Source organism: Lipotes vexillifer, unplaced genomic scaffold, assembly GCF_000442215.2.
Source record: "Lipotes vexillifer unplaced genomic scaffold, Lipotes_vexillifer_v1.1 scaffold419, whole genome shotgun sequence".
Lineage (NCBI taxonomy): Eukaryota > Metazoa > Chordata > Mammalia > Artiodactyla > Lipotidae > Lipotes > Lipotes vexillifer.
The window spans coordinates 763,456-779,962 of NW_006786333.1; the positions used below are offsets into that span (position 1 = coordinate 763,456).

The 16,507-nt window shown below is 42.0% G+C and overlaps 1 protein-coding gene across 1 annotated transcript in view; it reads right to left on the reverse strand.

Moving 5' to 3' along the window:
* Positions 1 to 5,006, reverse strand: part of GIPC2 (GIPC PDZ domain containing family member 2) — an 85,588-nt gene extending 80,582 nt beyond the window's left edge. The window contains exon 1 of the mRNA XM_007458707.1: positions 4,767 to 5,006. Within this exon, the coding sequence (XP_007458769.1) occupies positions 4,767 to 5,006 (240 nt within the window). The remainder of the gene's footprint in view (positions 1 to 4,766) is intronic.
* Positions 5,007 to 16,507: the final 11,501 nt, after the last annotated feature.

The window sequence follows — 16,507 nt, forward strand, 5'->3', positions numbered from 1 at the left end:
CAGATTCACACTTCTTGGAGGAGGTGACAGTTGAGACTGGAGAGGTGGGTAGGAGCTACCAGAACAAGGAAGTGAGAACATCATGAGAAAAGGCATAGAGGAATGAAACAGTTAAACATTCTGGAATAAAAAGGCGATTGTTAGGAAATGAGACTGGAGCAGTAGGCACGGGGCAGGACTAAAGAGGCAGGCAGGACTAGGAGACGTTGTATGGCTGGTGGGGGTTATTTGTAAGTGCTATGGTCTGAATGTTCATGTCCCCTCCCCCAAAATTCGAATGTTGAAATCCTAGTATTAATGGGTGGGGCCTTTGGGAATTGCTCAAATTATGAGGGTGGACACCTCATAAATGGGATTAGTGCCTTATCATAGAGGCTCCAGAAAGACCATTAGCCCCTTCCACCAGATGAGGACAGAGAAAGAAGTGCCAGCTATGGACTAGGAAATGAGCCTTCACCAGAGGTAACCATGCTGGCACATTGATCTTGGACTTCCCAGCCTCCAGAACTGTGAGTAATAAGTTTTTCTTGTTTATAAACTACCAAGTTGGTGGTATTTTTTTAATAGCAGCCCGAAAGGAATATGACAGTAAGTAACAGGGAGCCTTGTGGGTTTTTGAGATTGGTATGATGAGAATCAATATTAAAATAGAGGATGCAGGACTTCCCTGGCAGTGCAGTGGTTAAGAGTCCACCTGCCTATGCAGGGAACACAGGTTCGAGCCCTGGTCCGGGAAGCTCCCACATGCCATGGAACAACTGAGCCCGTGAGCCACAACTACTGAGCCTACACTCTAGAGCCCACGAGCCATAACTACTGAGCCTGCGTGCCACAATTACTGAAGCCTGCGTGCCTAGAGCCCATGCTCTACAACAAAAGAAGCCACTGCAATGAAAAGGCCATGCACCACAACAAAGAGTAGCCCCTGCTCGCCTCAACTAGAGAAAGCCTGCGCACAGCAATGAAGACCCAACAGAGCCAAAAATAAATTAATTACTTTTTTAAAGACCCCTACAACAAATTTTATGACTACAGCTCAAGAGTTTAGAAATCAACTCATACATGAATCCTGAAATTTTTCCATTTTTTTTTTTGGCTGTGCACGGCATGTGGGAGTTTAGTTCCCTGACCAGGGATCCAACCCATGCCCCCTGCAGTGGAAGCACGGTGTGCTAACTACTGGACTGCCAGGGAAGTCCCTGAATCCTGAATATTTTAAAAGATGGTATCAAATGTTTTGTAAAACTGTCCCAGCATTTATGACTTAACTGTTCTTTTAACTGTTCTTTTAGATGAGATTTACTTTTTTCTTTTTGCTGAATTGCTCATTTAGCTGTTTAGAAAAATGATATCAGCTGTAAGGGATTTTTGCATAATTGGCCATCTGTTTCAAGTTAATGATTACAGACAGCACCCTGCAAGTGATTCATAGGTTTCATTAACTTCCTCCTTCAGAAACCAGGAAATAGGTGAAATCCATAATTATCAGTTTCACTACAGCATCTTTTTGAGGTAGTAAGTATTTTGGTCGTTGAGTCTGAGGCTTTACTTGAAAAGATCATTTGTTTAAAAAAGAAGTTTTGCCGGTTTGTATTTGGAATCTGAATACAGTTACCAAGCATCCCACAGCTGCTATGTAATGAACTTGGAACCAGGAAACCTTGATTCAAATCCCGACTCCGCCACACATGAGTCCAGTGACTCGGGCAAGCTACTTGACTTCTCAGAGCCTCATGTAGCTCAACTGCAAAATGAGAAGACTCCTTGCCTCAGTGCTATGGTGAGGATGGAATGACGACCCTGTAGCCTTAAACGCCTCGCACAGCAAGGGGCACATTACTGCCTCCCTGCCATCAGGTCAGGCCAACTCCTTCCCTCTTTTCCTTAGCAGAGAGAGTACAGCTCTTCATACAGTGCCATTTGTATCCTTATAGCCACCTCTCTAGAGAAAAGGCAGGACTTCTGATATAGTCATATAAAGGGGGGAAATTTTTTGTTTTTTCCCCACTGACATCTCAAAAGTTTATACCACTATTCCTCTTGATTGGGGAATGGGATGAGAAATGGGATCTCACTAGTGTACATGTTATTTTAATAAATTACTCATTTCAAAAGTAACTATTGAGGACTTCCCTGGTGGCGCAGTGGTTAAGAATCCACCTGCCAATGCAGGGGACACAGGTTCAATCCCTGGTCAGGAAGATCCCACATGCAGCGGAGCAACTAAGCCCGTGTGCCACAAATACTGCGCCTGCGCTATAGAGCCCGTGAGCCACAACTACTGAGCCCGCGTTCCACAACTACTGAAGCCCGCGTGCCTAGAGCTCGTGCTCTGCAACAAGAGAAGCCACTGCAATGAGAAGCCTGCGCCCTGCAACAAAGAGTAGCCCCCGCTCGCCACAACTAGAGAAAGCCCGCGTGCAGCAATGAAGACCAAACGCAGCCAAAAAATAAATTCATTCATTCATTAAAAAAGTAACTATTGAGATACTTTGACATACACTATCATGATCAATACTTTATACTTAACTCTTTTTAGTCTAGATGGAAAACCTGCATTAATGTTGATTATATGCATAAACATACTAATATATATATCTAGGTTATAAAAATTTATGAACTTTGATAAAGCACATCAAAATACCTAATGTTTATCTTGAAATTTTAATGCAAGTCGGCACATTGCAAACTTAAAATGCTGAACATGGTTGCCAAGTTATTGCTGAGACACCCTGGAAAACTTGGGAAGCAATATAACTTCATGGAATTTGGAGCCAGAAAAAAAAAAACCTGGGTTTAAACCCAGGCTCTGGGACTTCCCTAGTAGTCCAGTGGTTAAGCCTCTGCACTTCCAATGCAGGGGGCATGGGTTTGATCTCTGGTCGGGGAACTAAGATATCACATGCCACACAGCATGGCCAAATAAATTAATTAATTAAATAAACACAGGATCTGCCACTTACTATATGTAATTTTGAAAATTTTCTGAACCTCAAAGCATTAGTTTCCTATCTGTGAAGTAGGGATAATAATAATACTTCTCAAGGATTAAGTGGATTGAGTAAAGTCATGCATCTAGAACGCAAAATAGTATCCCCTTATGATGAGGAAGACTTAATGCAAAGTAAATAAATATGGAGTCCCTGGTTACAGGACAGATATTTAAAGTTGTCAGTTAAGAATGCTAACTAGCTCACTTAGCTTAGAAACAAGAAGATCCAAGTTTAAAATAACGGCCCAGCTTTTTTGCTGCTAGCTATGTGACCTTGGCCAAAGGCCAGACACATTGTACCTCAGCCCACTCATTTAACTGTTAGGTATTAATGATATTAGGTATTTTAATGATATTAGTTACTGACCATACACCAATGCAATCTGATAGGTTTACACATGCACTCCAGTCTTTACAATAACCCTTCAAGGTAGATATCCTTATCTCTATTTTACAAATGGCTGAAACTGAGAGAAGTTAAACTTGTTCAAGGCCACCCAGCTAGTAAGTGGTAGAACCACAGTGGTAGAGCCACAGTGGGGTTTGTCAGTCTCCAAATCCTGTCCTTAACTACCCAATGAACTCTCTGCCACCTACCTCTCTTAGAGAAGATCAAATAACATTTTTCCTGCAAGAGTGCTTTTTGAATTGAAATGTCCTATACAAACGTGAAGTTTTATCGTTAATACTCTATATCAGTCTAAATAATTCATAGAATGGGTCTGTGATTTGCCCCCTCAGTGCCTGGGAACCCTGAAAGAACAAAAGGTTAGCTTCAAGATCTCTTTCATCTCCTCCTGGAATTTTGTCTTGACCTCAATTTCGCTTGAACTGACCTGATAAACAACATTAAAGAATAGATAGCCAAATGCTGCTCTGTGCCACCCAAAGGCAGCTCTCTGCACTCCCAGGAGTCCAGGGCAACAAGGTCTTGTGCTTTTCCTTGAAATATGGACAAAATATTTTCTTGGGCTGACTTTTCACACCTGCATTTGCAGTTAGCTTGGGTAAGTATAAATAAAAGTGGTCACATAAATGTCCGCCTAAACTAGGGCTTTGGAAATCACCCTATAACAAACTCCAGTTCCTGGCACACATGCTATCGATCTAATAAAAGCAAATTTCAGTCCCTTTTCAAGGATATGGGGTAAAATTTAGAGGGGCTTTTCCCTCTGAAATTTTTGTCAACTAGTCCCGCATAGTTTAGTATAACTCTCTTAGTTATCCACCCTTGGAATAATAAGTTTCCCGGAAATACCAAAGTGTTGATGACATGTGACATGACATATGCGGGTCAAAATGGGGCTCGGTTTGGTATCACCCGGAAGGCACCCCCTAGCCCGCCAATCCCGGAGATGCTCAGCGTGGCCCGCTCACCCCTGCAGAGGAAGCAGGAGGGCAAAGTCCAGACAAAGTGAAGGGTGTTAATTTGCCGAGCCAGATCTCGACGCTGGGAAGGCGCCGAAGCTGCTGAATCTCGGGTTACTAGAGCATGCTCATTTGCATGAGGAAGAAAGGTCGTCCCGGGTTTCCTAGAGGCCAGATAGAGGCTGGAGAATGTGACTTTCTCCAGTCCTGGAACTTACCTCTTCCCTTCCCTGTAAGGCCCTCTCGCTCCCCCTGGGGCGCTCGCAGCCGCGGACCCCACCCCGCTTCCGACTTCGGGATCAGGGAAGCGCAGCTCAACCAGCCGGAGCCAATTTAAACCTGCGCGGGGCGGTGGGAGAAGCGGCGAGAGGGAGCGAGAGGCTGAGCCCCAGCCCCCGGCGCTTACCTCCGACGGCGAAATCTCAAACACGCTCGCGATCTTGGCGTAGAGCTCCTGGACGCTGGAGAAGCTCTCCACTGTGCCCGTGGCGCTGCCGTGGGCCAGCTGCGTGTGGAAAACCAGCCTGCGGGTGGGCGCCGGGAGGCTGGCTAGGCTGCCGCCAGCCGCATTAGTCTGCTCGCCCTCCACCAGCCGGGAGGTCTCCTTGTTATTGAATTTCTTTTTTCTCCGCAGCCGCAGAGGCATCTTGCCTGGCCGAGGGCGGGGACCCACCTGCGCTAACACGGACTGCTGCCTCCTTGGCCTGGGCCCGCGGACTTTGTGCTAAGGGCCTGCCGGCTCCGGGCAGGTGCAGCCTGGGCTGGGCCAATGGCAGAGGCGCTCCCGCCAGGCCCCGCCTGCTCAGGGCCCTCCTCCACCGAGAGGAGCTGCACCTGCAACCCGCCGAGCAGCCACCTGCCCTCCGGATGGATCAGGGAGAAGAAAAGTTGGACCCTGAGGAAGGGGAATGTTGCCTACCATTCCAGTTCTACAAGGATCAAGCCATCAACCATCGCAGCTGCCCCGGATGGTGTGCCCTGAGGGGAATTCAGGATGGAAAAAACAAGGAAGCATTCTGTTATTTGGATACTGGCCCTAGATAGTTAAGATGCACATCTAAGGAATCATTTCAGTGAACTCAGACTCTTGCATCTTCCCCTACATAGGAAAGCACTACAATCATTAACTTGAGACGTCTGTCCTTTGTGATTAGCAGTAATCTTTTCATGTTCCATAACACGTTTTTATCCAACAAAAACACCCATATATCCTGGCTCCTCCCTTACCTCTTCTGAGCAGTTCCTCAGAGCTCTCTGAGAGGCTCTCCTCTGCTATAGTGCTCAGTAAGGTCCCCGAATGAAACTTAACTCAAAACGTTTAGGTTGTGCAGGTTCTTCAGTCGATAGCCCATTCCCTCCTCTCATCTCCTGGCTTCTTTCCCCTCCTTTAAAAATGGCTCAATTTCTAGGGATTTCCCTGGTGGCGCGGTGGTTAGGAATACGCCTGCCAATGCGGGGGACTCAGGTTCTAGCCCTGGTCCGAGAGGATCCCACATGCCCTGTAGCAACTAAGTCCATTCGCCACAACTGCTGAGCCTGTGCTCTAGAGCTCGCAGGCCACAACTACTGAGCCCACGTGCCACAACTACTGAAGCCTGCACACCTGGAGCCATGCTCTGCAACAAGAGAAGCCACCGCAGTGAGAGGCCTTTGCACCGCAATGAAGAGTGGCCCCCACTCGCCTCAAGTAGAGAAAGCCCGCGCACAGCAATGAAGACCCAATACAGCCAAAAATAAATAATAAATAAATAAATTTTGTTTTAAATGACTCAATTTCTATAAAAGCCTTAGGATTCTGATTCTACAGAACAACACATCTTAGAATACAAACATGCTGGCCCTTCTGGTGATGGTCATAAACGTGTGGTCAGCACTCACACACGACTGGGCCACATGCCTTCGTAACTGTATGTCTGGGCCATTGGGAATAGGAATTTAAGTGGAAGTCAGTCTCCATCTTTCTTCTCTGTACCTTACACCCTGCAAGGCAGAATTGGAAGGAGAAGTTTTGAGATTAGTGCCACATTGAATTCATAGTTAAACACCCTCAGCCAAGCCCTTAGCAACTCTCAGTAATCCTTTTTACTTCTTCCTGGGCATCTTTCTCCCCCAAACGTTCAGCACTCCCCCAAGGTGATTTACTCCACCTCCGCCCTCCTTGGTCTCTGTAGAAAACCCTGTCTCTTATTCTACAGAAGAAATTGAGGCCACTCAGTGTGACTCCTGAACTCCCTCAATTCCCCACCCTTTGTCTGTAATTCCACCAATCTCCCTTCTCCAAACTCTGAAGAAATCTCTTCTTTTATTTGACCCTTGAGCTGATCTGTTCATTCCTTGAGGATCTCTATGTTTAAGCTACCTGTTGACTCTCATCTTTCATCTCTCTACCTGGTACCATCCACTGATGGTCAAAAGCCCAAATCTTTTACATTGTTTTCAAGTCCTCCACCCCTCCGCCCCTGCAGTCACCTCTGCATTTTCACAGCAAAGCAAAACAGTCTTGAATTAGCTGCATTTCCTCAATTCCCCCTTTGCTCTTAGACTCACTGTGATCAGACTTTGCCCTCACTCTTCACTGAAGTTGCTCTTACTATGGTCAGCACTTAATCATCAGACATGATTAATACTTTTCAGTCTTACTTCACCTTTTGGAATATCTGACTGCATTGACCATCTTATTCTTAAATCACACCTCTGTTTTGGCTTCTACTGAAATAAAAACGTACAACATGAGAGTTCTGAGTTTCAGTTTTATTTGGAGATTTACTGAGGACTATAGCCCAAGAGACAGCATCTCAGATAGCTCTGAGGAACGGCTCAGAAGAGGTAAGAGGGAGGTCAGTATCTATGTGCTTTTGGCAAAGGGGGTACATGCACCCAAGCACACATCTCAGTAGAAGGTTGCTGCCAGTCATGAGGAACAGATATCTTCATAAAGGGTTTTAGTGCTTTTCTAAGTATGGGAAGGCACAAGAATCCAAGTTTATAAAAAATTTCTTCTGAAAATATTTAACTATTTGAAGCTTTGTTCTACCAGTTTTCCCATAGTCTTATTCCTAATCTTTGTCCTGAACTCCTTTCAGGGTGTGTTAAAGGTTAGCAGCTGCAGTGGCTAATAACTCAATTCCACTTGTGATATCAACAAATTTGAATGAATTCCTCTCTTCTTGAAGCTTCCAAGATATCTTGAGATTCCTGCACTTGTCAGGAGGTAGCCTTCATTATTCACCTGATAAGTCTGCTGGGAACCTAAGAGTTTCCAATTTCTGGAGGGATGAGGTAGAGAAAAGATAAAAGTTTCAGTTCTGCTTACAAGGATATAATTTACCAAATTGCTGTAAGCCATAATTAGCTTAAGGGGAAATGTTTCCTTATATCTGGAAAACACAGAGTAAAAGCCAGTAACATTTCAGACAAAAAATTTTAAAAAACATAAAAATTATAACCATATTCAGTAGTTCACTCAGTCCCATGTAACTAATCCTTGATCTCTTGTTAACAGTTTTATGAAGCCATCAGGGTTTCCATTAAAATTCTTTAATTCCTTACCCAGTTCAGCTGTATGATCTGAAATTTATCAGAAACCTGTACTTGTCAAACAGTCCTTTCTATGAATCTTGAAGATGAAGCTTTATTTTTTTGCAAAAACATCATTACAACAATAACTGTCTATAAATGACAAAAGATTTTAAAAGGCATAGTTAAAGATCTTATTTCAATGCAACTGACAAAGAAGCTTGGTTACAGCTGTGACATACAACATTTTAAAATAACTAGAATTATGACTGATAACATTTTGCCAGGACATACCAGATTTTTAGGAATTCCATATAATTTCTAGAATACCTGTATTAATAATATTTACCCCGACATAACATAGGAAGGTTTATCACTCATTTAACAATGCTTCCCATGTAATTTAACATACCAAATAAACCTAATTAATTTAATACCTCTTTTTGGACTTCCATGGTGGTCCAGTGGTTAAGACTCTGCAGTGTCAATGCAGGGGGCACGGGTTCAGTCCCTGCTCGGGGAACTAAGATACCACATGTTGCGTGGTGAGGCCAAAAGATAAATAAATTAATTAATTAAATAAAATTATTTTTTAAAAAGGGCAGGCCTTCCCTGGCAGTCCAGTAAGCCTCTGCACTTCCACTGCAGGGGGCATGGGTTCAATCCCTAAGATCCCACATGCCATGCAGTGCAGCCAAAATAATTAATTAATTAATTAATTGAAATTAAATAAAGAAAGAAAGATTTCAAAGGCAAATTCAGAAAGTTATGATACATTACTTAAAAGGTAAAGAGGGACTTCCCTGGTGGCACAGTGTTTAAGAATCTGCCTGCCAATGCAGGGGACACAGGTTCGAGCCCTGGTCCAAGAAGATCCCACATGCTGCTGAGCAACTAAGCCCGTGTGCCACAGCTACTGAGCCTGCGCTCTACAGACCATGAGCCACAACTACTGAGCCCATGCGCTGCACCTACTGAGCCCATGTGCTGCAACTACTGAAGCCCGTGCGCCTAGAGCCTGTGCTCCACGACAAGAGAAGCCACCACAATGAGAAGACTGTGCACTGCAACCGTAGCCTCCACTCGCTGCAACTAGAGAAAGCCCATGCTCAGCAACAAAGGTCCAATGCAGCCATAAATAAATAAATAAATAAATAAATAAATAAGGAAAGAAACTTTACAATCTGTTACCGAAAGCAGATCGACTTTCTAAGAGAACTTTGTTTTCTTCACAGAGAGAGAAAACCAAATTCAAGTTTTGCACCACTTTACCTTTACTCTTAAAATGTATCTACTCAATTAAATTCATTCTAATCTAAGTCAGTCCTGACCACACATAGGATTCCTTTCTAAGGATTCTTTTTTAATTTCTTCCCCAGGAACCTTCCACAACTTGCTATATCCATATTAATTTGTCCCTTATTTTCTTTCTTATTCAGAAATAACCAGCTTTAAGACAAAATTACTTTATTTTCCCTTAACAAAATGCATTTCCATTCCTCATATCTTCTTTTACTGAAAACACAACTCTTACTTTCCTTGCATAGTGAAATGTTTCCCTTATTATTTCTATTAGCTTTTTTTTTTTGCCATATGTGGGCCTCGCACTGTCGTGGCCTCTCCCGTTGCCGGACGCGCAAGCTCAGCGGCCACGGCCCACGGGCCCAGCCGCTCCGCAGCATGTGGGATCCTCCCAGACCGGGGCACGAACCCGTATCCCCTGCATCGGCAGGCGGACTCTCAACCACTGCGCCACCAGGGAGGCCCTCTATTAGCTTTAAGTACATATTTTAATTAGAATTCTCAACTCTTAAAAATTTTAATTTCTAGTGAAAACAAAGAAGTAAGCACTTAGGAAATTACATTACCATTCTGTAGATTGGCAAACTTATAAACACTATTTATAATGTCTAAAAACATGCTTTCTTATAGAAAATGTCTCAGTGTGGCACCAAACATATTTATTAGTAGTCCTTAAATATCTTTAGTTTCTCTGTAAAAGAAAGTCAGTGTTCAGTAATTAATGTTTCAGTATCTTATTTTATTTGGAAATGACCTAGATAGTCAATAAACTTCCATCATTTAACTTAATTTAGAAAAACTGTAAAGTTTCAAGTTAGCAAAATCTGGAGAGACTATTTTTAGGTAGACATTCCTAAAACATAATTATTCCTAAAGAATTTACCTTTAGGTTCTTATCTCATTTACATTTAATTTACTTATTAAAAACTTCATCATACCAAGTTATTTTTCTTGGTAAATAAAAAAGCTGACAAACTTTGGTAAAGCTGACAAACTTTGCACCAGATATAGTAAGATCTTATTTGACTTCTAGTAAACCTAGGTACAATCATACTATTATACTTAATGTTGATGACTCTAAAGACAAGTCTGTGTTGATTAAACTAAATTTAATACCAAATATTAATTTAATACTGAATATTTCCCAGTTCACATGAACCTGAGATTCATTTGGGTTAGCTTCTTTTATATTTCTGAGAATTTATATAAGCACTTAATTTCCTTTAAGTCAATTAAATAGAACTCATTTGCAAATTAATTTTGGTAATACCATCTGGAGGTAGAGACATCATATCTCTAACATACACACAGCCATACATATATCCGTATAGACACAGAGAGATCTCACAGTTGGATTTTAAAACTTAGTCATGAATCATGTGTTACAATATAAAACTCACTATTTCATAAGTAACAATTGGAATAAGTTAAGTTTACTCGTTTGAGTTTAAAAAGGCCTTCCCACCCCCACTTTTTATTCTCAGTCTCAGGAATTGAAGATGGTCTAGATAAGACATGAATTTCTAAGAGCCCTAGTAGAACATTTACATCTCAAGACACAGAGAGAGAAATGCAAGCTTCTCCTAGATGGACTTTCCCTTAGGATCAGGATTCTGAAAGGATATTTTATCAAGTTGGCTTTCTTGAATTTAACTGCATATGCAATGAAAGAGCCCCATCTTGGCCATTTTGGAGGCAAGATTTCCTTTAATTCCCAATTAAGTTGGTGCTTGTAAGTATAAGTTTTGTATGTACATAACCTGGCTCGGGTGTTAGTTGGAGGCTGGCTTTCTTTCTTTCTTTTTTTTTAAATTTAATTTTATTATTATTTTTTATATAGCAGGTTCTTCTTAGTTATCTATTTTATACATATTAGTATATGTATGTCAATCCCAATTTCCCAGTTCGTCCCACCACCACCACCCCTGCCCCTGCTTTCCCCTCTTGGTGTCCATAGGTTTGTCCTCTACATCTGTGTCTCTATTTCTGCCTTGCAAACCTGTTCATCTGTACCATTTTTCTAGATTCCACATATATGCCTTAACATATGATATTTGTTTTTCTCTTTCTGACTTACTTCACTCTGTATGACAGTCTCTAGGTCCATCCACGTCTCTGCAAATGACCCAATTTTGTTCCCTTTTAAGGCTGAGTAATATTCCATTGTATATGTGTACCACATCTTCTTTATCCATTTGTCTGTCAATGGGCATTTAGGTTGCTTCCATGACCTGGCTATTGTAAATAGTGCTGCAATGAATATTGGTGTGCATGTGTTTTCTTGAATTATGGTTTTCTCAGGGTATATGCCCAGTAGTGGGATTGCTGGGTCTTATGGTAATTCTATTTTTAGGTTTTTAAGGAGCCTCCATACTGTTCTCCATAGTGGCTGTATCAATTTACATTCCCCCCAACAGTGCAAGGGGGTTCCCTTTTCTCCGCACCCTCTCTAGCATTTGTTGTTTGTAGATTTTCTGATGATGTCCATTCCAACCAGTGTGAGGTGATACCGGATTGTAGTTTTGATTTGCATTTCTCTAATAATTAGTGATGTTGAGCAGCTTTTCATGTGCCTCTTGGCCATCTGTACATCTTCCTTGGAGAAATGTCTATTTAGGTCTTCTGCCCATTTTTTGATTGGGTTGTTTGTTTTTTTAATATTGAGCTGCATGAGCTGTTTATATATTTTGGAGATTAATCCTTTGTCCATTGATTCGTTAGCAAATATTTTCCCCCATTCTGAGGGCTGCCTTTTTGTTTTGTTTATTGTTTTCTTTGCTGTGCAAAAGTTTTAAGTTTCATTAGGTCCCATTTGTTTATTTTTGTTTTTATTTCCATTTCTCTAGGAGGTGGGTCAAAAAAGATCTTGCTGTGATTTATGTCAAAGAGTGTTCTTCCTATGTTTTCCTCTAAGAGTTTTATAGTGTCTGATCTTACATTTAGGTCTGTAATCCATTTTGAGTTTATTTTTGTGTATGGTGTTAGAGAGTGTTCTAATTTCATTCTTTTACATGCAGCTGTCCAGTTTTCCCAGCACCACTTATTGAAGAGACTGTCTTTTCTCCATATCCTTGCCTCCTTTGTCATAGATTAGTTGACCATAGGTGCGTGGGTTTATCTCTGGGCTTTCTATCCTGTTCCATTGATCTATATTTCTGTTTTTTGTGCCAGTACCATATTGTCTTGATTACTGTAGCTTTGTAGTATAGTCTGAAGTCAGGGAGTCTGATTCCTCCAGCTCTGTTTTTTTCCCTCAAGATTGCTTTGGCTGGAGGCTGGCTTTCTAATGCCCCTCTTTTAGTAATGGTGTTAGGCCAGACTCCCACCTAATCACCTAGTCCAGACCACTCAGTGTCTTTCAACTGAGCAAATCCCTGTATCTCTCAACTGGAGAGCCAGGTACCTGTTATATACCACTAAACAAAACTTAGGCTCATCAACCAACAATTGGGAGAGCCAAGAACCAGAAGAGGCTTACTCAAGTTCGTCTGGGCTCACCAAGGAGGCAGACAAGCACAAGGGGCCCTTCTGGTACCAAGGATCCAGATCCACATAAAGTTCAGGCAAAGGAGAGAAGTCTGCTCTGAGTCCCTTAGTGGTCACCAAAACTGTCAACTGAAATAAAAACACACAAAATGAGAGCTCTGAGCTTCAGTTTTACTGGGGGACTTACTGAGGACTACAGCCCAGGAGACAGTCTCTTGGAAAGCTCTGAGTAACTGCTCAGAAAAGGTAAGGGGGAAGGTCAGTATCTGTGTGATTTTGGCAAAGGGGGTACATGCAACTAAGCACACATCTCAGTAGAAGGTTGCTGCTAGTCATGAGGAACAGATATCTTCATTAATGGTTTTGGTACTTTTCCAACTATGGGAAGATACAAGAATCCAGGTTCATAGAAAATTCTCCTGAAAATATCTAACTATCTGAAAGCCTATTCTGCCAGTTTTCCCAGAGCACAGAGTACCTCACTCCTGATCTCTCCCCTGGCCTCCTTTCAGGATGCTAAAGTTCAGCAGCTGCAGCGGCTAATAACTCAATCCTTGTAGAGCCAAATGGCGATCAACCTTCATTATTTGGCACTTCCTTACCTTTCCCCATCTTTGCTAACTGCTACTTTGCAGGATCTTTGTTCTGTAAGGAAGGCATTTTTCCTTGGCCATCTTGTCTTCTTACCCTACATGCTCTCCCTGAATGACCACATCTATTCTTCTGGTTTCAGCAGATGTTGTCGATCTCCAAATTTGTATCTACAGCTCCATCTACCAGAAAGGGAATGTACTGTAGGAAACTAAAATTGAGATTGTACAAGTTCATCCTTTCTCCTGAAAAATATCTCTTTTTTTTCCTCCTGATTTCAGTAAACAGGATCATGTACTCAGTGGCCCAGACCAGACATATTTGAGTCATCATACCAAGCTTTTTAATTTTCCCTCATCTCTCATATCAATTCGGTCCTGAAAATCCATGTTTTCCTAATTAAGGTTAGCAGAATTACAGGGGGAGACAAAGAGAGTCTATTAATTCCTTAGGATAACTTAACATTTTTTGTGTTTATATTTCTATAACTTAAGAAATTAATATAAACATATTATGATTCATAGTCTGGTTCATACTCCCTCAAAATGGAATATTGCTACAGGATCTCAAGGCTTGAATTTACCTTTGTACTTATGGTTGTTATAGCACCAAATAGCATTACCTTGTCTTGAGCTAATGAGAAAAGATTAGAGAAAACCTAGTAAGTACTATAAATAATGCATTCCCATCAAGTGAAATAATGTCACAATATATTGCCTGAGTAAAAAGCTTACTGAAATTTGATTAAAGAAAAGTAAGAAGAGAAGTGAGTCATCGTAGGGTATATGGCAGATACATTATCAATATCTACATGTGATGTATGAGGGATTAGTACAAGGGAACACAATAGGGTGTGAAGTTAAGAAAAACTTCAAAGATAAGAATCCCTTTAAGCTGTATCAAATAAAATATCAAATAAACAGGTAAAAATATTGGCATAAGGTGGGAAGTTTGAATTCTATAGCCCTTCTTTTTTTTTATATTTATGTTTTTTATTATCATTTAGTTTTGGCTGCATTGGGTTTTCGTTGCTGCATGTGGGCTTTCTCTAGTTGTGGCAAGCGGGGGCTACTCTTTGTTGCGGTGCGCAGGCTTCTCATTATGGTGGCTTCTCTTGTTGTGGAGCACGGGCACTAGGCACACGGCTTCAGTAGCACACGGGCTTAGCTGCTCCACAGCATGTGGGATCTTCCCAGACCAGGGCTTGGACTCGTGTCCCCTGCATTGGCAGGCAGATTCTTAACCACTGTGCCACCAGGGAAGCCCTCTATAGCCTTTCAATTCCCTTTATTTTTCTTTGCCTAGAGAGTGGAAGTTTCCCTTAAGGTCTACATCAAGTTCACCTTTACCGTAAAATCTCACTTAAGGGTGCTATACGTCAATTATATCTCAATAAAACTGGAAGAAAAGAAAATCTCACTTGAGGGACCAGCTGTATCAGCCATAGTAACAGAAGGAAATAGATGGTACACTCAAATTAAGAATATATGGTGATTTTTAATAAAAGGAATGGACAGGTAGCAGTCAGGGTATACTCATAACATATAGTGTAATACCCCAGAGCCCTTTCTATTCCCAAGTCCAAAGAAATGAGGAATTAGGAAATTCTGTAGAGAGAATCACCTTAAGAGGAGCTGTGACATTTGCTTGAAGGAAATAGGTAGCCAAAGGCAATCTAGAAGGAAAGGAGCTAGGGAAATGAATAGCGTGACCTAATATTACCCTTAGACCTGAGCAAATGGAGCACCTACTCCAGCCCTCCTTCAGCTGCTCAAAATCCTATAAGATATGGAGTCCACAGGGTCAAGGGGCATGGTCACCCAGAACTCATGCCCTCCCTTCTAGGCCATGCTCTGGATACACAGGATCCTGGGTTTCCCTGCTCAAGCGGCCCCAAGTCTGGTTCCAAAAACTGCATAGGCTTTCCCAGGGTCAAGGCAGGTCAGCACCTGATGTGCACAACCGTATGCCTGGGGAGTGGCCCAGGAGCAGCTCTTTGCCACAATAAGAGGTGAGGGAAGTGGGGGGGAGCACAGAGCAGAGCTGGGTAGGAAAAGAATGAGGTAGGCTTCAGGCAGAGACCTGTTTCTCCCCATGTCCCTACATTCCTCTGTGTAACTCTAATGATCTGGAGACCTCAAATTTTGAACCTGGCCTTTCAGATCATTATTAAAATATATTGGTCAAAATAGGAGGCTAGAACATATATTATTTGACAGTTTGTTTTTAAGCCATTAGTTTTCAGTAGTTAAGATATGGTAACTGGGCCTCCATGTGTACTCTTGCCCCACATCTCACACATGTGCCTACCCTGACTTCATTCTCCTCTCCAGGTCACCTGCCCAAATGCAACCTTGAACCAAAACAGATGTCAGAGGGAAGAGAGTGTCTGTGGACATTGTCCAGGCTGCAGATGTCTCCAGGAAAAATTGGAAAAGATGAAGTTTGGGTCTAGAGAGGCTGGCATACCAGCCCACCTAATCCCATCTATTGTACCAGAAATATTTCTCCGCAACAGAGTTCTGAATTTGCGTATCTGCTGACTTTTTTCACATATGGTAAATTGTCTACCCAACCACACAGTTCCTTGAAGTTAGAGAACATGTTTCATATTCCTCTTTGGTACCCTCTCCAGATTCTCAACCAGTGTTATATATGTAATATATATAAGTAAATATCATTGGATAAAATAAACTGATATTTGTTCCTACCTAAGACAAATGAATTAACTACAATTAATCAAAAATATTGTCTGGGGCTTCCCTGGTGGCACAGTGGTTCAGAATCCACCTGCCAATGCAGGGGACATGGGTTCGAGCCCTGGTCCAGGAAGATCCCACATGCCATGGAACAACTAAGCCCATGTGCCAGAACTACTGAACCTGCACTCTAGAGCCTGAGAGCCACAACTACTGAAGCCCGCGTGCCTAGAGCCTGTGCTCCACAACAAGAGAAGCCACCACAATGAGAAGCCCCTCACACCACAGTGAAGAGTAGCCCCCGCTCGCCACAACTAGAGAAAGCCCGCACACAGCAATGAAGACCCAAGGCAGCCATAAATAAATAAATAAATAATTTTTAAAAAATATATATATATTGTCTTTGCTTTACATCTAGGTGTAGAGTTCAACCCAGTTATCAATCTACAGTACTTCCACTCAGTAGCATTTTGTGTTGCTACAGCCTAAAAGTATCAACTATAAAATCAAGTATGAGTTGAGTCATAAAAAAAAATTCTAGGATTAAGTTAAT